Genomic DNA, 23,806 nt, shown 5'->3' with positions numbered 1-23,806 from the left:
TTGGGGCGTTTGGAGAGGTTGGCAGACATCATGCAACATCTGCGAAGTCTGTCAATATACACAAACATTTTGCAGACATTTTCCACTTTAAAACCAAACAGAATGACTTCCTCAAAGACAGCAATAAGTTCTTTTGAGAATGGGAAAGAAAAAAGGTTACATCCACATATTCCACAGTGGTGCATGGAAAAGCGTATCCCCGCGTATTCCCCCCTCCCCCCCCCCCCCCCCCCAGGAAACATGTTTTCCAGAGAAGATTAAAAACATAATTGTTCACATGCACATTTGGGCCATGCCTTTTCAAAGTTGAAATGTCACTACATGGAAAATCACTTAAATATAGTTCATTCGTGCATATTTCAAAGATGCTCTTACTAAGTTTAGTGCATCCCTGACAAGACTGATAACTCTAATGATTAATCTAAAGGGGAATCTCACATTGCAGGCTTAGTTATAGGCAACAAATCGAACATTCTTCCACATTATATGAGGATTTTAAGAAATCAGAAGAAGTACTTTAAGTAAATTTTTTGGCATAATCCGTCAGCTTTTAAAATCATTCTCTAAATCACTTCCTAGGGCAGATGACAATTACAATGGGTTCATTTTTTACTGAACAAAATGAAAATGAAAGAAATGACAAGACAACTGTCAGTTACCTAACATATTCCAGTTTGAGGCTGATTGAGTGAAAATAATAATATGGTAAGTGATACAATGATATGAATTACAAACCTTTATTTGTGCTTATCTGCCAGCATCTTAGTACTAAAGTTTTTAGTCTGTTAAAACTTTTCTCACTTACAGATGATGGACTCTTATCCTCACCTCTTTTGCGAGGGATACCATTTTGCCTTTCAAAACAGCCACAAACAGAACTCATTACTTACAGAATGTAAGTAACTTATTCTTCCACAACAGCAGATTCCTGTTTAGAAGACATACTTAACTGGAGGGTCTGTGGAATGGGTCAAATTAAAAAAGTTCTGCAGGATGTCAAGGAGCTAGTACTTTGTCAACAGGTTTACTGAGGAATACCTCGCAGCCTGACGGATGTCGATGAAAGGCAGGCACTCTGCACGTCAGTGCAGTGGTAGCAGCTTTGGCACTAGTAGAGTGGAGGCTCAATTCTTATGAAGGCTGATTCTTGGTCAGTGCGTATGGGATGTTTATACGAGGACTTTCCACCCTGACAGAGTCAATTTCTGCACTGCCTTGCCTTCCTTTGTTCCCAGAGAACCCCACAAAGAGCTGTTAGTCTAGTTGATGGTTGTCTTAGGATCAATGTAAATGCTTAAATCTCTTTTGGGGGCGAGACAATGGAGTCTTTGCTCTTTTTTTGAGGAATGAGGAGGGGCAAAAAAAGGTTGTGAGGATGATAAACTTCCTATTGTGAAAAGGAGTAAAACATGTTGGCAAAAATAACACCCTGGTCCTCAGCACCACTTTATCTGGGGAAAAAGATGGTGTAAGGTAGGTGCATAGGGAAAGCCGGAAGTTCACTCATGCGGCACGTTGAAGTTACAGCAACCAAGCAGCTAGTTTTGAGAGTCAGGAGACGTAGCAAACAGATGTGAATTGTTTCAAACAGCATGCACATGAGGAACTGTAAAATATAATCAATTTCTCAATCTGGCTCACAAAAGGTGTTGGAGAAGGAAGCAAATTAGTCAAACCTTTTAGAATTCTGCAAGAGTTTCACTCTAACTGGATTGTGTCTGTATAATTGACCCTTTGTGGAAACTTAAGTGTGCAAAAGTTTTGACACTCTGCTTTCTTAGCGGTGGCGAACAGATCTAGCCAGGGTTCTCCTCATTGCTGTAAAAGTACCTGTTTCACTTGGGGGGTAACTGCCATTTGTGACCCACCAGGTCACAGTTCGTCTGTCCTGTCATTCAAAGATCCTGCCAGGTGGTTCACAAACAGGGACTAAGATGAAGTGCCTTCTCGAACATGAGCTAGGTCCCCATCTTGCCCTGCCTGTTGCAGTACTAGGTGGCGGTGGTGTTCATGAGAACCTGAAACAACCTCCCTTTGATGGACTGTAGGAAGACTGTCAGCGCCACGCAAATGGCCAGCAACTCCAACAAGCTGATGTGGAGATGGATCTCTGCTTGAGACCAAAGCCCTCTGATCTCTTCTTCTCCCAGATGACCTCCCCATCCAGGCAGTGACGCATCCGTCACAACCATCAGCTCTCAGTGGGGCAGGAAGATGACTGCCTGTCCTTGTAGCTGAGCCACCTCTGTACATCTTTTGCTTTCTCCTACAAAATGAGGATGAAAGTAGATAGATTCCCCTGGTGCTGGGCCCACTGAGACTTCAGGTTCCACTATAGAGCCTGCATATGCCACCTGATATAGTCGACGAGCAAAATGCCAAAAGGCCCGGAAGCCTCAGTCACTCTCACTGAAACCAGAACAGAGGGTGAAAAACACGGGGATCATAGCACAAGTATCTAGGACTCACTATGGTAGAGGGAAGGCTCGAATCTTCACCGTATCCAGGATGCCTTTAATGAAAGGGAGCCTCTGCAAAGGAGACATATATGACTTTGGCAAATCATTAGTGAAATCCAACAATATCAGGCTTGCTGTCATCTGGAATTGGTCCATGATTGCGGTGAGCCCAGCTTTAACAGTCAGTTGCCACTGTAGGGAAAAAGTGGTATCCCTAACCTCTGCTGATGAGTGGCGACAGTGCCATCACTTTTCTGAATGCCTGAGAGGCCAAAGGGGAGCACGGTAAACTGAAAATGCTCCTGACACCCCCTGAAACAAGTTGCATCTGTGAGATTGCTGGATGAGTACATGAAAGTAGAAGTTCTGAAGGTTCACACCCACCATACAGCTGGCTGGGTCTAGGGTAGATAGAACCTTGGTGAGTTTGGGCATCCTACATTTGTCCTTTAGCAAGAAGGCATTTGAGGGTAAAGAGCTAAGATGGGGTGAAGGCCTGCTTCTTTCTTCTCCACAAGGACATAGTGAGAGTAACAGCCATCCCATATTTTTGGGGCCAGAAAGCCTTTCTATGGCTTCTTTGGCAAAAGAGCCTGCACTTCTTTAAGCAAAATGGACAGGTGCTCCCCTGAAAGATGTTCTGATGTGGGTGGGAGGTGTGATGGGTCTAAATGAATGGCAGGACACAGACTTCTTGAATGATCTGGAGGGCCCACCTGCCGGATGTTATCTTTTGTTACCCTAGGAGGAAATGTCTGATCCTGCCTCCCACTGGATTGTCATATGCCACTAAGGGCAAACTAAAGCGGCTAGGATGCTAATGCCACAGAGGTGTGGGACTGGGAAGTGAGCTGTCCTGGAAATTTTTTGCTTGACCCCCACCTGACCCCAAAAGAACTGGGCGATGGGCCTCAGCAGTGCTGGTATGCCAATCCCGGGAGCAGCTCCAAATGGGGCAAAACGGTCGAGGGAACGGTTTTTCAGGGTGGAAAGGCCAAAGGAACATGCAGAGGCCCAGCTTTCTTTAAAGTGTTCTTACACTGAATTGACCTTTTTGCCAAAAAGATGAGATCCATCAAACAGTATGTTAATTAAAGATGCTTTCACATCACCTGAGGAGCCTGTGGCCCTCATCTAAGTATGCTATAGAAGCGCAACCCTAGCACCAACTGCTCTGCCCAAACATTTAGCAGTGATATATTTTGGAGCATTCTGGCCATCCTGGACTTGTTTTGCCATGTGGCAACTTACAGCATCATTTTGTGATCCAGGATCGCCGTTGGATTAATAAGGGTACGTTCCTTACAGTGCTTGAGGTCATGTGACCAACTCAAACACCAGAGATGCATTTCATGTGGATCTGTCACAGACTTTTGCTTCTGACAGTCCCAACAAGGCTTAAACCTTGTAGTTTTAGGTGAGGCTATAGTTCCCTTGCAAACTGGAAAACATAATTTTGTAAGAAAAACACTTGTCAAATGATGGTAAAAAAGTTAGGAGGAAGCACCGGATCTCCATACGAAGGTGTGGAAAGAAAGGAAATAACATCAAAGTGCATGGGTGGTGCTTAAATGTGGCTTCAAGTGGGGAAGGGGGGGCTAGAAGTCTTCTAATTATTGTGAAAGAGCAACTATAACAATGATTTTCTAAGCCTATAACGCTGGTGGTAAAATAATCTGATTTCCTGAGATTGGGGGCACTAAGAATGTACCTAAAGCCTTACACAGGATTAATCTGCTGACAAACTGCCTTAATGAATGGCTTCCCGACCAGCTCCCTATAATCATCTCTGCATCCAAGAATATGCCTACACATCCTTCCACGCTTTCCTCTATTCTAGAGCATGGGAAGTTCTTTCTTGAACTGTATAATACACTGGCAGTAGGTATGTCCATCACTGTTACTGTTTATGAAAACTACTTTCACATGGTTTATTGAAAAGGGCAAAAATATGTACATTTTAAAATAGTTTTTCTCACCACTTTTTTTTTTTTTTTTTTAAGTTCAACCACGCAAGTAATGCTAAAAAGTAGCATGTTCTTCGCTGAGCTTTGTGCTGGTATTTTTAAGGTTTATTCCAAGATCAACTCCAGTTTTCATGAGATATATATGTGTGTATATATATATATATATATACACACACACACACACACACACACACACACACACATATATATATATATAATATAGACTCAGCCAGTTTAACTGTTGAAAGCAGATGGTCAATTAACATCAAGAACCCTCCAGAAATGTACTGTCTAATCTGGATTACACAATTGTGGTTTACAAAAACAAATCAGCAGTTTCATGTAAACAAGACTGGTAAAGCAAACACTTATGATGATCAACAGTTTCACAAACTAAAGTCATCACATAAAAAAACAAATTTGTACATATATTCTGAGGCCAAACGATAGTCCAGTGGAACATATTTTAGCAAATTCTCTACTTGTCAGTTTTGATGCTGAAAGAACTAGTGACACGTTTGCAGAACAGGAACTGCTACCAATCGTAATCAATCTGAGTAGATTTTTACAGAAGAAAGTAGATAAATGAAAAATACTGCATTATTGTGTTGCAGTTTTAGTTATTATGAATTTGTTTAAAATATTTGCCCCTTTATACAATAACTGATATTGCTGGGGGCAGTGTGACTTCAAATTGAAGGTTTAGCTCAAATTAAACATACGCTTAATACATGTTTTGTAAAGACTGTACGTTCATGGCAGATATCTACAAAATCAAAGACAGTATTGGACTTTAAACCAGTGAATAAACTCAGAGTCAACATTCTGCCTATCCTGGCTTTTTTAAAGTGAGAGGTAGTTTTCCTATCGAAAAATGAAAATTACAGAAGCACTGTGTCGTGGTCACCTGTAAAAAGTCCTTTTAGGAGTTTATTTAGTGACTATAAAGTCACTGGATAGTAGTACTTGCTAAAAAAATCTTAAAACTTCTTAACACCAAAAATGTTTATTTTTTAATTTTATTTTGAACATAGTTGTTTATAGAAAATACCGCCCAGAAAGAGTAATCAAACATCAAAAACAAATAAATATAAAGGACATTTACCATAAACGGAGGTCAAGGGTTACATTCAATAATCTACAACACCACTGTGATATCTTTTATTATATCTAACTTTAGAAACACATGAGATAGCTCATAATGAAGCTGCATATGTTTCATTGAGGTGCAAGTTCAAATATACGGCGGAGGAGAACTTCCTTCAACTCTAGAGTTCTCCACCAGTGCATGGGTAAACACAACAAAAGTGCCTGTGTATGAGACAGGGCCAGCCATATTAGCTGAGGAACCTGAGCGGCGATTTCATCGAACGTGCTGAATGGTGAAATTCCCGCACACCCAGCCAAAGTGTGGGATCTTGAAATACACCCTTAATTTGGGAATACATTATTGTATATCCTTGCAGACACAGCATTTTCAAACAGGCTAGATTTGTTGGCATACATGCCTGTCTAGATTGGGAGGTTTACAATTTCTAGCCTAGTTTCCTCCCAAGGATGGCGACCCAAAGGTTGACCCTAATGAGTCTGTCAGTACAATTTGTGCCATTTGAACAGCACATAACTGCAAAATAGAAGACACATATGGTAAATGTGTATTATTTTTTTTTACCATCAAAGCCCCCATATACACTCGAACCTTAATGTTTAAAGCTGAAACCCTTCCATTGGAGTATCAGCTTGCTGGAATATAAACTGCTGCTGTTTTTCATCCACTTCAGGAGCGATGTTCAAGTCCTCTTGTTCAGCACCAAAATAACGCTCTATAAGAGCAAATGCCTTCTGATAGATCTCTTGGTTTTCATGGCTCTGCAGGAATTCAATTTTGTCTAATCCTAAAGATGAAAATAACAAATGTTACACACTCTTTAAACATTCGTATTGTTAGGAATAACAATCGTGGCGATTATCCATTTCCATAAATAATAAAACGCTCTAAAAAACAACCCTTCATTCGTAACTGCTTATTGCAACTGTAATTGTATTTATATAGTGCTTACTACCCCTGACGAGGCGTTAAAGCTTTTTTCGGCGAGTAGCACGCTACTCTGGAACCCAAGAGGAATTAGTGGTGGATTAGTATAGCGAAATATGAGTACAGTATTAGTATTATTATGAGATAATTTGAGCAGAGTATATGTGAGTTTGTTAGTTGGATTGACTCGAGTAATGGAGGGACAGAGGAGGGAAGAATCAAGAAGTGTTAATTGGATGTTTATAGTAATAGGATGAGTATAGGAGAGATGGAGGAGGAAAGAGTCTCTGGAAAGGGTTAGGGGATGAGTCAAAGGTGAGATAAATGAAGGAGAATTTAGTAGGGTTGTTTGTGAGATCATGGTAGTAAACTGAGGTTTGGGGCAGGCTAGATGGGGTAGAGGAGGGAAGAGCTTAGGGAGGGTTATTTTGGAGACGAAAGTAGTAGAATGGGGCTGGGATGAGTCAGAGTGGGGATGGAGGATAGATTGAAAGAGACATGGGGTGATGGGAAGACAGAGTAAAGCTTATAAGAGAGTACATCATATTATTTTGTATTTATTAATATTATAGATATATGTTTATTTTTTTATTGTATTTTTTAAATGTATTCATTATCATTAAAATTTTATTTACAGATGTTATTTTATTTATTTGTATTAAATTTTTCTCTAGTACAGTAGGACTAGAGTAATAAATAGATATGTAAATAAATTGTAAGGGAATATATGTGCAAAAAATATAATCATGGGTATAATATGAGAAGAAATGTACTATTGTATAAACACAGACTTTCAAGATTTGTAATGTTTGAAGGTAATTAATAAGTGTACTTTTCTAACATTCATTTATCTTTCTTCAATTTTTGAATAGCAAAATGCTTATGATAAAACATTTGATCATTATGATATAAAACGACAGCAGGGATTCATAAGTATCTAATATAACAAGTTATGTGGAAGCTATACAATGACCTATATGAAAACATGAGTAAATATACATTTGTTAAACAGGCTTAAAAAGTATGTGTATAATTTATTATTATGAAATAGTAACAATATATATTTCTTTAAAAAACTATACTTATCTAGAATATACACATAATCAGATTATAAACAGTTATCAACACAGGCATATGCAAGTCCATTGCTGTTTGAATATGGTGGTTATGAAGTAAAGTGCCAACTCTAGAGTAGTCTTCTAAAGTTCACCAACTTCACTTACCTGACGAGTGGTCTTCATGAAACAGGCAACTTTGATTTTGAATCTGGAATTGTGACTTTTGTGTTTACACTGATTTAGTTTTCTGTACTGACAACAGTTTCTCCCTTGTCTACTAGTCTGTCCAAATGTATACATAACTTGTGTTCATTCTGATATCTTCCTAGCTCAGATCTCAAATTTCTCTGTTCCTCCTTAACTGGTTCTGCTGTTATCTTCTTACCGATTGCAAACATCCAACCTACTTCACACACCCACATCCTGCCAGAGACACCCCATTTCCCTACTCAGTCACAGGGGAACACTCTGTATAAACCCTAAGCATAGACACACCCCTTCTACAGACACATTCACAACAGTTCTTGCACAGATACACATAATGCACACACTCCATGCACAGACATGCACCTGCCAGCATAAAGACATACTGAACTCCAGCACACAAAAAACACAACCCTGTAGGAAGACACACAGGGAGACTCACAGTAAAGAGATACATCCACTGCACAAAAAAACAGAGCTTCCTCACACAGACCTTTATGCATCTTGTTTTCAAGGTTTGTGTATAGTATTGTGGGGGGACATCTCTCACGGTCCACTCAAGGCATTACAGCCTGTCATTGCTAGTTACTGAAGTGATTTTAAACAGACGCAGTCTGAGATTGTTCGGATTGAGAAATAGCAAGATTTACTGCCAGGCTGGAACTCCCAAGCTTTAACAATGGCAAAGTCATTTGTGCGCCATGCAGAGCCTAAAATGCACTAACTGTGACTCTGAAAGGTCTTTATAACATGTTTCTAACTTGATAATCCTGCCAAGAAATCAAGAGATTACCAAAAAGGCATGCAAGAAGCCACGCATTTTCCAGTCTAAGGACAGGGCCTTCTTCAAACATATGATAAGAAAACTGCCACCTTAGGAGCTTGCAGAAGGATAATGTTTCCAAGGGAATTGTAGCAGAAAGGCGTGAAGACAAGTCATGATCCATGGCAGACTCTCAGGATAACCCAACTGACTCTGCAAATGAGGTACAACAAGGTTACTTGCATGTACCTGTATTTTATGTGATGATCATGAAAATCTGGCATCAATTTGGCCTCCTAGACTATGTTGGACACCCCTGCTAGCCGGGCTGTTTGAAGCCCTCTATTATAGCAATGTTCTACAAATGGTCGTGCCTATCTAGCTCAGAGTAGCTGGAGATGACTGACACAATCGGAGCCTCTGATCTTTGAATCACATTTTGAGCACTGATATTATAATTATACGTTTAATCTTGGTAATATTCATCAGTTGCTGCTCTTTTGCCATGGAGTGGTCCTAAAGCAGAAAGAGACACAATCCACACGAAGGTTCAACAGTAGTGTGCAACACTGATATCCATGAGACATAGACAACAGTGCAAGAATAAAGATATTTCTAGGTGCAAATGAAGGCACCGCAGACAGATGCTTAGCTTTCTCATGACACAGCATCCACTGTGTTTCAAAGTAGTTTGGGCAAATACTAACCTGGAGACCAATGCACTTTCACCTGTCAATGTCTATGTATCTAGTCAAATGCCCTGCTAGAAACGAAGGCAATAGAGAACTGCAATAGCCAAAGACAGGATTTTTCACATTTGTGAATGCTATTGGGCATTGGGTGCTGGGGTGGGAGGATAGTCCACATCACTCCCCAGTGTTAAGCTTGGGCATCTTTGATCTCTGATAGGTAACAATATTAAGTCTTACAGAACCCAGCACCTCTTTCTACACAGTCTATTTTTCATAGAAACACTTACAAATGGCAGCTTACACCTCTTTAAACAGCTGCATAACCAGGACAGAGCAGCAAAAAGCAAAATTTTAAAGCGATGGGTTGATGCGGATTTACAGTATATTCCTAATCTGCTTTCCAAACTGAGCATTAACTTGATCCAAACACTGCATCATTAAAGGCCTCCGCTTCCTGCTGGATTACGGCCCTCGAGTTTGTGCACTGGTAAAATCAGCTTTCTATATAAAACAAAGTGTGCTTGCAAAAGAGTTCTGGTGATAACACTTTCTGGCTTCCGTTGGTTTCCTCCCAGTCACCTCGTAAACACACGTGGGCTCGTCAGGCAATTCAGTACTGTAAATAATCGTAAACAGTCAAGGTTCAGCTGGTTCATTTAATGTTCTTTAGTGGAAGAAAATAAAGTGAGGGAAGACTCCGAAGGAGAATAATTTATGGACGAGCGAGTTGGCCTAACAGAACAGGCAATTAAGGCATGTTTACAGGCAATTACCTCCTGAAACGAAGGAGCAGCATGAAAGGTGTAAAAAATAACTATCACGACTGCAGTGTAGTGAATCCTACTTTGTTTTAATGGGAAACAGGAGTTAGCTTAGCCTTTGGCTTGCAGACCCATGCCCTGTCACCTAGTGACTTTTACCCTACTTAGTTTGCTCTGTTTTAGTGCATTTATTTAATTATATATTTTAAGATGGCTGCCTTATTTCTAGTTAGGCCAATGTTTAGGTTCACATTATCTATGCCACTGCGCTAAGGCGTCAATATCAAGCGAGAAAGATAAATAAACTGTAGGTGTTCACATTAGGTACTTTCCCTCTTCATGCCTTCGAGGGAATTGTTTACATAAATTGCCATCCAAAGCATGTCTTGTTTTCTATTGTTTGGGAACAGACCTACGTCAGGGTTCCGAGCAGATCTGTATAAATTAACCTCACTTAGACTGATAGAGGGATTCCAACCAGATGCCATCCCTGCTATCGATGCTGCACATCGCCTTCACGCTGACCCAATCTTCGTGTCCCTACGAAGTCTGAGCTAGAAGATCTCATTCCAAGGTAACAAGGGTTGAGGGGCTCTACTCATGGACATGGCATTGGCAGATAAACCTCTCATACCTAGCTCTCTTTAGGTTATAGATTAGGTTCACATTCTTAGGGTATTAGGACATATTTCACATCTCATATTATTTCTTGTCATTGCACGATGGTGGGCGTCTTTGTATTAATGACTCTGGTCTTTACCATTCTGTTTCTTGAACTGTTCATTAACCTAATCATTGCAGCCCATGCAACTTATAGTAGATTGTAGTTTTGTTAAATAAAATCTATTGAAAACTTTACTGTATCTCCTTCATTGCCTGTGTTTGATTGAGACATGTTGTTCATGTGAGAAAGGGGTAATCTCTGTTTAACCACAACACTCCCTGAGATGCCATACTCTTGAGTCCATGTGTACAGGCTGCCATAAATCACCTTTTACTGTTTGGGTTTTTGATGAGGTGTTGCATGTGAGCCAGGAGGGTTGGGACAACAGTTGCAACTTGTTGTAGGATGGGCATAGTCACCTACAAACATAAGTAATGTCATCCTTAAACCAGCAGTCTTACCTAGAGCAAGAGTCAAACTATGACATGGCGCCAGAAACAATGATGTTTCGGCACTAATTTACGGATGCCCCTACTATCACGTATCACATACTACAGTTACCCTGAGTACCATTAGACGGAGACGTCTATGGTCAGCTGAACAGGGAACACCTAATTAGGCTGTAGGTTGTTGGAGCTCGAACCATTAAATGGACTTCTCTCCCCGTTTGGTTTTCCATCTCTTAACCCATTATACAATATGGCTAACATCATAGACATTCCTGAGAATGCAAGACAAACATTAACATTACACCTAGTAACGCATGGCGTAACAGATGAGCGCGGGGATGTTACATTCATAGTAGAGGCTAGTGAAGCATATCAAACAGAAACATTCTACTCTTGGGTCACCTTTCCTGAGGAAGACCAAAGATCATTCACATTCCATACATACAGAATTACAAACGTACCTCGACAGTACCAAGCATACCAGTATCTCGAAATACAGATTACTTATCAAGGACACCAGAACTGGTTTAATGGCGCCCTACCACACGTAATACAACCCGTGAAACTAGGTGCCTCAGGTAATGAAGGACCAATGTGGCCCATGGTTACCACATACACACCTCACCCAGGTATACAAAACATGCAGGTAACAGACCTGCGAAATCTATACATTCAAATAGTAACACTATATAGACGACTTGTTCAGTTCGTAATGCGATCTTTGAACACTACACCAGCACATCCAGCACCTGCTGGACACCAATTGGCTACTGGGATTAATCCACAAACAGTACATTCTATCATGGGTAAGGTACCCACAGAACAAGAGAAGATTCCGTTCTGGCCCAAAAGACAAATCAGCTGGAAGCTGTGTTTCCTCATAAGGGACCACAGGAGAAACATAGAATTCTCACAATGTACTTGATTCCCTCGGTGGATAGCTGCGCCATATGGGGTACAGTCTTCGCTGCAATTCATACTACCACACATGGTACCTTGACACTTGCTAATTAGCCAGAAGTGTTGAAACAAATTCAGAATGAGCACGAGGTGGCACCAGCCCTAGAATTGGGGCTGAAACTAATGCGTAACTTAGACGCAGTCTCCACAATAATACTCAGTAACATTAAAGGGGAAGCGGTAGCACTGGCTACACGCCAGTGTCTCTGAGAGATTCCACACTTGGGACCAGGAGAAACAGCTACCGAGAATTATTTCCAACACCTATAACAGTATAGGACTGGATAGTTTGGGAGCCAAGCCAAAAAAGATTGAACTAGAGTACCACCCTTAAGGAAGGTACTAAGCAAGCACAGGAGGGTTCTAAGAAGCGCTGGGATAAACAAAAACAATTTAAAGATAGAAGAAATCAGAGAGCAGATTCTCCACATCCGGAGAACTCTGACAGGAGATATACTCTCAGAAACAGAGAAAAAATAAAAGCTCCTGACAAGATATACTGATTCACGTCCTTCTCATTCCTTTCAGGGCGCAACAGATAGACGTAGCGAGAGGGGGGGGCCATCCTGATCGACGCCCTGAAACGTGAAACAGAAGACTTACTTACCACAGTCTTCAGACAAGAAAGAAGATAAGTCCCCACAACAAAAGCCACAGTTTAAAAAGAAAAAGGTGGAAACACTGAGTTAAAATTGCCAGCACATTTGAGTACATTGCTGAAGAACAGGACATGGGCAGTGACACTGTTAGACAGCGCGGCATAGGTCACAATGTGTCGCCAGAGTCTGAAAGATCATCTGGATGCGATACCAACTAGCGATTTCTTTGCAGTTGAAACTGCGGACGGGCACATTCTCCCACCCATTAGGGTTTATGATTTAAAAATCCAAATTGAGGGAGACGTTGAGCACACCATTGGTGTGATATTTTGGGATGAACTTGGTTGTGATCTCCTGCTGGTCAAGAGGAACTGTCCACCCGAGCACATCCGTAAGCTCCCACATGGGGAAGATGTAATTTTGCCTTCTTTCTCTGATCTTGTTCCAGAAGCAGTAAAAAAAAGCCTACGCTGTCAACCGGGCTTTAGCGCAGGCACCTATCAGGTCTACACCCCAACCTCAGCCACAATATCCTGTTAAACACAAAGCAAAAGCTCCAGTGAGGGAGATCCTCACTCAGCTCAAGTACCAGGGAGTAATTGAGCCCTGTGTCTCCGCAATGAATAACCCGTCATTCCCTGTTGCAAAACCCGACCGTTCTTATAGAACAGTCTTAGATTACAGACACTTAAACAGTCATACATGTACATACGCTATACAAAATTCACATAGCACAGCACTAATGAACAACATAGTGTGCAATAAAATACGAACAACGTTGGAAATTGCCAATGTGTTCTTCTTCCAAAACTTAGTACACAAAAGTCGGGACCTGAGTGCATTCTCATTTGGCTCACAAAAACACTTTTGTCGTTTGCCCCAAGGCTACAAGAACAGCCCAGGGCTGTTCTCAGCCCGTGTAACATCAATATTACATGGTATTGATCCTGAGGAGTTGTCTTATGTGGTTGATATCTATCTCACAGATGACGACCTTAACATTCATCTTGCCAGGGTCCATCGGATTGTTTGAGGATTCACAGTCCTTGGCGACAAAATTAATTTTAGGAAAACTAAAATAGCCTTTCTATGCGTATTGTTCCTGGGATACGAGCTATCAAATGAGGGGAAGAGCCTGGCCCCACACTTTCTGGAAAAATTTGCTCAACTCCACCCACCTAACTCTCTCGAAACTACAGTCTTTACTTGTTTTCTTTAATTTTGACAGAACATACATTACAGACGATGAACAACACATCAAGCCACTTTATGACTTAATACACACTGATTTTTCTAGCAGATACTGGACAGTTGAACACACATGCATCTCTAGGAGTTGCAACAGGACATGCCAGAAGCAAAACACTTGAACACCTGTGGCAACAAAACAAATTTGGTAATCAGAATAATTGTTGGTGTCACATGGTTCACTTATGTCACCTTTAACAGGGGCGACACAGTGCCCATAGCATAAAAAATCACATTTATACCCCAATGCAGAACAATGTTTTGCACCTACAGATTTCTTTTTAACTGCAGTTCAGATGGCTGTCATTAAGGAGAGGCCACTTGCCAAAGGGAAATGCATTATTGTTGTTAGCCCGGTGCCAGCCTTAGAGGCCGTCACCAAAGCAAGCGTTCCAAATGCTAAAGAAGTACATCCACGCTGGATTCAGTGGGCAACCTCCCTGACTACCACCAATGTTGATTACATCTTTTATCCAAAACTTCAGACACAAGCATTTCCCCAATACGAACAGGAGTACCCCACTCCTCTAGATATTTTGCCACTTGACAGACACAATAATGTCATTTACACAGATGGTTCAGCACAACCAGCTGTAAGTACTAAACATCAATACTCAGCCGCTTGCGCAGCTGTGAGCGGAGTGATGAAGGATGGAGCCTTCCACCCTCACAATACCAACACGCAGACCCTTGGGAACTGCACAGCTCAGCTGGCTGAACTCAAAGCCCTTATTTTAGTGCTAGAACACACAGAGCCAGGAGTACTGACTTTGATTGTCTGTGACTTGTACTACTGCGCCAGTCCTACAATGATTATCCTAATCATTGGCGAATTGAACGGGTTTAGAGACTCCAAAGGGAATACCATAAAACACATAACTCTGTGGGGAAGGGTAGCTGATCTTAAGGATAAGCTACCTTGTGGCCATGTAGTACATACAGTGGACCACAAACGTGTAGGAATACACGTTATCGGCAGTACTTTCGCTGATGAAGCAAACAAATCTGCAGTAGCTACGGGTTCTGTGGCTGCAGTGACTCATTCTCAGACGAGACTGGATAATGAAATATTGGCTGCCGTGAAAGCTTTGGCTGAAGGCAAGTCTCTCCCAAATGCATACCCTACAAAATACTCTTAACACATCAGTGCACAGAATGTTGCCTACCAAACACTTCCTGGGGTTGGAGATAGAGTGATCCCCAACCAAGACCAGAGATTAGATCTGATAAAAGCAGCACATGAGGGTGTCACTTCTGCTCATGCTGGTATTTCGGCCCCAGTAACACTCTTACAGAAACGCTTTTAGTGGCCAGGTCTATGCAAACAGACAAAACAATACATCCTTTGTTGTTGCCAGCAAATCAAGGGCTCCAACATCAAACAGCCACCTCAGACATCCTTCTTCAGTGTCCAACAGGCCACTACAATGTGTGTACTTAGACCATTGCAGTCCTCTTCAACCAGATGAAGCATACAAATACATCTTAGTCGCTGTAGATTCTTGTTCTAGATTCCTATGGGAATGGGAATGGCCATGGCGGTCGGCTGACGCTCGAACTGTTATAAAAGACTTGCTGATTTTTATCTGTACATATGCAGTTGCAGCACTCCACTCAGACCAGGGCCCTGCCTTTGCCTCCAAGGCACTTAGGGACAACATGGGGTCGAAGGGTGTTGAACTCCACTACTTCTCGCCATACCATATCGAAGGAAATTTGGTCGTGGAGAGGAGGAATTGTGATCTAAAACAGTCCTTACCAGCTAGAGTATTAGGTTCAGGCCGCAGTTGGCTTCATCACCTATATGGGGTCCAGAGAGCACTGAATAATCTGCAAAGACATTCCTTGGGGGGGACTCACTCCCTATGAGGTTCTCTTTGGGATACCTACGTATGTCCCAGATCTTGATGGCCCTGGCTTGGTGGCAGCAGACACACCTTTGACATAAATAAACATCTCACTGTTTTACAGTAGCTTCAGAAATTTCGTGATGATAAATCACCTGCCAGTGCTGACTACTTAGGAATAAGGGATTTACCAACAATTTCCACTGGCTGGATTCCTAAAGTCGGGGATCTGGTTCGTGAGAAAATTGCTGTGAAGAAGGGATTTGGCCCATCATAGGGAGCACCGATCCCAGACCCGTGAGTACAAGGTACAAGTCATCTTACTACTGCTGCCTGGTTCCAAAGCAAAAAGATGAATTTCCAATGATGACGTCAAACTTCACCATGTGGCTGAACCTGCACAGTAGACCTAGAGGGTCCTTGGGTAGTTCCTTGTCCCCTCTCACTACTCAACAGGATACACCTCTTCAAAGCAGAAATAACACCACCACTTCTGACTACACAAGCATGTCCAAAGGTGCTACAAATACCTCTTTGACCGTGGGGAGCGCAGAAAATGAGCTCTCTCTGATTCCAGTTACCACTTCAACGACAGCACCTGTCCAAGATTTGGCTGTTTTCTATACCAACACAACACAGACTGATGAAACTGTCTACTATGAGCCTCCACGTGAAGTGAATCCATCCACCAGAAATGCACCTGCTCCTGCGTTTGCAGAGACTGCTTCTGGTTATTTAATCGACACTGATGACTTCTTCAGACTCACACACTTCTGCGATTGAAAATGTTTCATAGAAACGTAAGATGTACCTATGGCTTAAAAATAACTATTTAATTCACCCATGGAACTATTTATGGTTCTGCTTGATATTTTGTGCACTGTTTCTATGGATTGGTTTCGTGACTGTTTTCTTTTTACTTATAAATGGTCATTACATTCCTGAACGCTCCTCTGTTGAGCCTGTGGATGAAATCTTAACTCCATATCATTCCTCACATAAGGTCTGAAGAGACTTGTCCCTTGTGAACATTTCAGCTGTGCCTATTCCTGATGGGATCATGTGGGACAACGTTCCATTTTATATATACAGGACTACCCTACTGACGTAATTCAAATTCCATATGTCTTTATTTACAAATACAGTGAACTATGGGGAAATGTTCTGCTATAATAACTGGGGACATTACTACCTGTGCCGTGCCACTAGACATAGACCAGTACTTACCTACACACAGTGGGAACACTGTTCAACACCACTTGTGGGGAGTCCAAAACGTCATTCAGATAAATTTACTTATTTTTCTGGGCATGACACAAAACATCCAGTGTCATATTATTTTAAATTACCTCCTTCAAAAGTTAGGAAAATGTTGCTAACCGATACAAAACTGATTTATTCTGGTTCCTTTGTTTCCCGTTTTGCAGATGAAGGTTATGAATTCTGGAGGAACACTATTGATTTAAAGTGTGTATGGGGAACACAAAATTGGCAAATACGGGGTAGGGAAGCTTTGTTTAGAGCGTGCCTGATTCCTGTGCAAATGACCTTTTTAAATGACACCATTCAACAGACATCGTGTCTAGGATTATTAGGAAATAAATAAACACGGCCAGTATCCCCGCACCGGCGAAGTCTAATAATTGGCAATTCTTCCTGAATGTCACAGAGGAAGTGCTAGAAGAAAAGGTTCAGGCTGGTACCTATAACTTTTAACTTTCCAGTCCCGGCGGGTGGTTATTATGGCCAATAAACACAAATGGGTGTCAGGCACGTTTTGTGAATTCCTCAGGGGGTTTCAAGATTAGCCAGCCAGACCCTCGCTTTATCTCAGGTCAACACACCGGTATAGTTACAACATACAGTGTGGGTAAACTGTGCCAATAACGGATACAGACTAACACGTCAGTGTAGGAGGCTGGACTGGCTTGTAGTGAGTACCAAGGGGTACTTGCACCTTGCACCAGGCCCAGTTATCCCTTATTAGTGTATAGGGTGTCTAGCAGCATAGGCTGATAGATAATGGTAGCTTAGCAGAGCAGCTTAGGCTGAACTAGGAGACGAGTGAAGCTCCTACAGTACCACTAGTGTCACTTGCACAATATCATAAGAAAACACAATAAAAAGATATACTAAAAATAAAGGTACTTTATTTTTATGACAATATGCCAAAGTATCTCAGAGTGTACCCTCAGTATGAAGATAGCAAATATACACAAGATATATGTACACAATACCAAAAATATGCAGTATAGTCTTAGAAAACAGTGCAAACAATGTATAGTTACAATAGGATGCAATGGGGACACATAGGGATAGGGGCAACACAAACCATATACTCCAAAAGTGGAATGCGTACCACGAATGGACCCCAAACCTATGTGACCTTGTAGAGGGTCGCTGGGACTATTAGAAAATAGTAAGGGTTAGAAAAATAGCCCATCCCAAGACCCTGAAAAGTGAGTGCAAAGTGCACTAAAGTTCCCCAAAGGACATAGAAGTTGTGATAGGGGAATTCTGCAGGAAAGACACAAACCAGCAACGCAACAACGATGGATTTCCAGTCGAGGGTACCTGTGGAACAAGGGGACCAAGTCCAAAAGTCACAAGCAAGTCGGAGATGGGCAGATGCCCAGGAAATGCCAGCTGTGGGTGCAAAGAAACTGCTACTGGACAGTAGAAGCTTAGGTTTCTGCAGGAACGACAAGGGCTAGAGACCTTTGGAGGACGGATCCCTCACGCCGTGGAGAGTCGTGCAGAAGTGTTTTCCCGCCGAAAGACCGCCAACAAGCCTTGCTAGCTGCAAATCGTGCGGTTAGTATTTTTGGATGCTGCTGTGGCCCAGGAGGGACCAGGATGTCGCCAATTGCGTCAGGGGACAGAGGGGACGTCGAGCAAGACAAGGAGCCCTCTCAGCAGCAGGCAGCACCCGGAGAAGTGCCAGAAACAGGCACTACGAGGATGCGTGAAACGGTGCTCACCCGAAGTTGCACAAAGGAGTCCCACGTCGCCGGAGACCACCTTAGAAAGTCGTGCAATGCAGGTTAGAGTGCCGGGGACCCAGGCTTGGCTGTGCACAAAGGATTTCCGCCGGAAGTGCACAGAAGCCGGAGTAGCTGCAAAAGTCGCGGTTCCCAGCAATGCAGTCTGGCGTGGGGAGGCAAGGACTTACCTCCACCAAACTTGGACTGAAGAGTCACTGGACTGTGGGGGTCACTTGGACACAGTTGATGGATTCAAGGGACCTTGCTCGTCGTGCTGAGAGGAGACCCAGGGGACCGGTGATGCAGTTCTTTGGTGCCTGCGGTTGCAGGGGGAAGATTCCGTCGACCCACTGGAGATTTCTTCAGAGCTTCTAGTGCAGAGAGGAGGCAGACTACCCCCACAGCATGCACCACCAGGAAAACAGTCGAGAAGGCGGCAGGATCAGCGTTACAGAGTTGCAGTAGTCGTCTTTGCTACTATGTTGCAGTTTTGCAGGCTTCCAGCGCGGTCAGCAGTCGATTCCTTGGCAGAAGGTGAAGAGAGAGATGCAGAGGAACTCGGATGAGCTCTTGCATTCGTTATCTAAAGAATCCCCAGAGACAGAGACCCTAAATAGCCAGAAAAGAGGGTTTGGCTACCTAGGAGAGAGGACAGGCTAGCAACACCTGAAGGAGCCTATCAGAAGGAGTCTCTGACGTCACCTGGTGGCACTGGCCACTCAGAGCAGTCCAGTGTGCCAGCAGCACCTCTGTTTCCAAGATGGCAGAGGTCTGGAGCACACTGGAGGAGCTCTGGACACCTCCCAGGGGAGGTGCATGTCAGGGGAGTGGTCACTCCCCTTTCCTTTGTCCAGTTTCGCGCCAGAGCAGGGCTAAGGGGTCCCTGAACCGGTGTAGACTGGCTTATGCAGAAATGGGCACCAAATGTGCCCATGAAAGCATTTCCAGAGGATGGGGGAGGCTACTCCTCCCCTGCCTTCACACCATTTTCCAAAGGGAGAGGGTGTAACACCCTCTCTCAGAGGAAGTCCTTTGTTCTGCCATCCTGGGACAAGCCTGGCTGGACCCCAGGAGGGCAGAAACCTGTCTGAGGGGTTGGCAGCAGCAGCAGCTGCAGTGAAACCCCTGAAAAGGCAGTTTGGCAGTACCAGGGTCTGTGCTACAGACCACTGGGATCATGGGATTGTGCCAACTATGCCAGGATGGCATAGAGGGGGCAATTCTATGATCATAGACATGTTACATGGCCATATCCGGAGTTACCATTGTGAAGCTACATATAGGTAGTGACCTATATGTAGTGCACGCGTGTAATGGTGTCCCCGCACTCACAAAGTCCGGGGAATTGGCCCTGAACAATGTGGGGGCACCTTGGCTTGTGCCAGGGTGCCCTCACACTAAGTAACTTTGCACCTAACCTTTACCAGGTAAAGGTTAGACATATAGGTGACTTATAAGTTACTTAAGTGCAGTGTAAAATGGCTGTGAAATAACGTGGACGTTATTTCACTCAGGCTGCAGTGGCAGGCCTGTGTAAGAATTGTCAGAGCTCCCTATGGGTGGCAAAAGAAATGCTGCAGCCCATAGGGATCTCCTGGAACCCCAATACCCTGGGTACCTCAGTAGCATATACTAGGGAATTATAAGGGTGTTCCAGTAAGCCAATGTAAATTGGTAAAATTGGTCACTAGCCTGTTAGTGACAATTTGAAAGAAATGAGAGAGCATAACCACTGAGGTTCTGATTAGCAGAGCCTCAGTGAGACAGTTAGTCACTACACAGGTAACACATTCAGGCACACTTATGAGCACTGGGGTCCTGGCTGACAGGGTCCCAGTGACACATACAATTAAAACAACATATATACAGTGAAAAATGGGGGTAACATGCCAGGCAAGATGGTACTTTCCTACAGTCAGACGCAGTTAAGAAACATCTTAACACTCTTTCTGAAGATATACACTTGCAGGACTTTTTGTTAGGTCCTAGGACGCCACGCTCTAAAAGATTTATCTAGGTTATGAATAATGAGATCTGAAAGCTTTCCCAGACAGAAGCTGCTGCATGTTTAAGGCAAACAGACAAGGAAAACTTAAAAAAGGCTTTAGCTGTTCTCGACAACGGCATGAACACTCTGTCCAAAAATATTTATTTCCTGACAAACATAGTATCGTCTGCGATAGATATCCTTCAGACAGACATGTCCCTTTTATTTCATGGCCAAAATCAGCTGCGTTCCATCATGCAGTTAGGTTGGACATTACAAATTTTTTAAAACGGCCAAGCTCCATGGAAATACATTAAGAGCAGTAACCTGTTTTTAACTGCTTTTAATTTATCCAAGGACCAACAGACAATGGCTAAAAGGGAAGTGAGGTTCACCATGCTTCACACAGAGAAGTTAGAAAAGTTGCCTTTCACAGTTGCAGAGAGTCCTCCAACAGTCTGGCTCCTACATGGCATTATTAATCTGCTCATTTCCAATTTTCGTTTTTCGAAATATCTGAAACAACTTGCCGTGGGCAGGTACGAGTGACTAGGCGATAGCTTTATTAAAGAAGAGTGCGATTTACTCTTTGAATACAAATGTCTGAATGGCGAAACAGAGGTCTTTCTTAGAGGAAGCAAATGCAAGACTACTGTTAGTCATTCAATGATGGGCAAGCAGGTGTCTCTTCACGGCCTTTGAAAGCGGGGGTCGCAAACTTTGCCTGTTTCCTGAAGGGCACTCCCGTCCCTTTGATTCGACCAGTATTTCATGTACTTTTGAATGGAAGTTATGTGGTCCTGAGCGACCAAAGCTGTTGTGGTATGTGACTAGGAACTGCCTACGCAATTTCAGTCCCTAAGGTTGTGTTGTGGACAAGTTTTATTCCCCCCCACACAAGATATAAAAGTATCAGAAATGTGGCCGCACATTGACACTGACAATGTAAATTATGACAAGCTGAGCAGACTAAAGGCGTTACTGTTCCAAAAAGAAGTCACGTTGACATCAGCTAGAGAGATGTATGCTCTCCAAATTGTGAGATCATCAGCAGAGATACAATCCCTATTAAATGCCAACTTCCCCAAGCGCTTTAAAGAGCTGGTATCCAGAATTTTTAACACCTCGAACACAACTGGGATTGTCCACTTCTTTAAGGCTGTTGGGTCTGGATTTGTGCCCATCTTCCAGACTGTCTTCGGAGTCATTCCATTGGCCATCCATTAACTCTTTTCAAGTGTGTTTGGAGGCTTCCCTATAATTTTGGCATCAATAGGCGGAATACTGCTGCTATTTCTTCTGATTCACAGTGGTTGTGACTTTCCAGCTACGCAAAGCAATGGAGCCACTGCCACCAGCTCAACTGTGTAGTGAACGCATTGTTCAGGTCTTTAATGCTTCGTTGCTGGAGGAACTGGAGCATGATTGGTCATTGTCATTCCGACCACTCCTATGGTGCATGCAACCAGTCTTTCACTGCGGATGGTGCCTCTTCGAACACTTGCCTACACAGTGTGTCTTGTTGTTACGCCAGTCCCTCCTGTGGACAAAGCACTGCTGATGTCCCCGATGAGGGTTCATTCACGGTCGTGCCCCCTGAGACTAAGGCTGATTTGCGAGGCAACTTAAGAGCCACCCTTGGTGAACGATCTGGCTCTTTTTGGCGGTGTTGAGAGTGCCACTCCTGCAGGTGACCTGCACAAGAGACTACTACGCACTACTGCTCTGTGGATCCCTCTGCCTATCCTGTGATCGATCTAACATCTGATGATGTGGCCTCTTTTCTGAGGTCCTTTCCATTTGATGGCTTCGAAGATGCTCTTCAAGACCATGACTATTGTTAGAATGATTTGATGACGGACTTATATCAAATTCTCAGTTTGCATTTATTTCCCCTACTATGGCCTGCTGTTCTTGTCATGGTCGACATTATATCTCTATGTTTGTTTTTTAGGTTTTTGGGCCCTCATTATGACCCTGGCGGTGACTGATAAAGCAGCGGTAATACTACCAACAGGCTGGCGGTAATTACTGCCAAATTATGACCAAGTGGGGAGAACTCCCATTGACAGGCAATGTACCACACCAACCACCAGGGCGGAAACAACACTCACCGGAAGTTGAGGTGCAGGCTGCAGGAACCTCTGGAGAAGGGAGAAAGTTCTGCACCATCGAACACTGTGCATATTCTTGGAGAGTTTAATTGAGAGGAAAAGAAGAAAGCGTTCCTCCGTTTCTGTGAGACATCACTTCCAAAGAGCACACAAACTATAATCCGTAATAGTTTGGGGACGCGCATTGGAGGAGCCGGGTGCCGGGAGGAGGTGCTGCAGGGCAAGGAAGGAGCCCTTTAAATCTACGCTGCGCTCCCGCCGTCGCGGGACGCGCATTGGAGGAGCCGGGTGGAGGTGCTGCAGGGCAAGGAAGGAGCCCTTTAAATCTACGCTGCGCTCCCGCCGTCGCGGGACGCGCATTGGAGGAGCCGGGTGCCGGGAGGAGGTGCGGCAGGGCAAGGAAGGAGCCCTTTAAATCTACGCTGCGCTCCCGCCGTCGCGGGACGCGCATTGGAGGAGCCGGGAGGAGGCGCTGCAGGGCAAGGAAGGAGCCCTTAAATCTACGCTGCGCTCCCACCGTCGCGGGACGCGCATTGGAGGAGCCGGGAGGAGGTGCTGCAGGGCAAGGAAGGAGCCCTTTAAATCTACGCTGCACTCCCGCCGTCGCGGGACGCGCGCGGGCGAAGCCCGGGCCAAGGGCAGGCCCGTCCTTAACCCGTCTGAGACCGGAGGAGGCTGGGCTGGGCCCCCTCTCTTTCACCTGCAGTAAGAGATCTACTTGTTATTTAAGAGAGTACAGATTATAGCACTATTCTACATTTCCTAAATTGAGAAGCCTATTTTTAACTCAGCCCTTCCTTCATTAGTCCCTCCTCTAAGTTCTCCCACTGCAACTGCAATTTGGTCATAATTCGGAGGGTCCCACTAAACAAGTACATAGAAGCACGTCATTCGAGGGGAGGAGCAGTCAGGGCAGGAGCCCTTAAACTTTGCTCTGCGCCCGTCCTGAGGCCGGAGGCAGGGCCAGTTACTCCAGTGACAGGACACTGAACTCAAAAGAAAGGGAGCTGTTTTC

The 23,806-nt window shown here is 43.6% G+C and overlaps 1 protein-coding gene across 2 annotated transcripts in view; it reads right to left on the bottom strand.

Annotated features, from left to right (window-relative positions):
• Positions 1 to 4,459: 4,459 nt before the first annotated feature.
• The window catches only part of KPNA5 (karyopherin subunit alpha 5), a 248,537-nt gene continuing 229,190 nt past the window's right edge, over positions 4,460 to 23,806 (bottom strand). For both annotated transcript variants that reach the window (XM_069235362.1, XM_069235361.1), the window contains exon 14: positions 4,460 to 6,321. In XM_069235362.1, coding sequence (XP_069091463.1) covers positions 6,134 to 6,321 — 188 coding nt within the window. In that variant the 3' untranslated portion in view covers positions 4,460 to 6,133. The remainder of the gene's footprint in view (positions 6,322 to 23,806) is intronic.

This window comes from Pleurodeles waltl, chromosome 5, assembly GCF_031143425.1.
Source record: "Pleurodeles waltl isolate 20211129_DDA chromosome 5, aPleWal1.hap1.20221129, whole genome shotgun sequence".
NCBI classification, from domain to species: domain Eukaryota; kingdom Metazoa; phylum Chordata; class Amphibia; order Caudata; family Salamandridae; genus Pleurodeles; species Pleurodeles waltl.
Note: the sequence above shows the minus strand (reverse complement) of the source record. Positions and strands in the feature narration are given on the sequence as shown.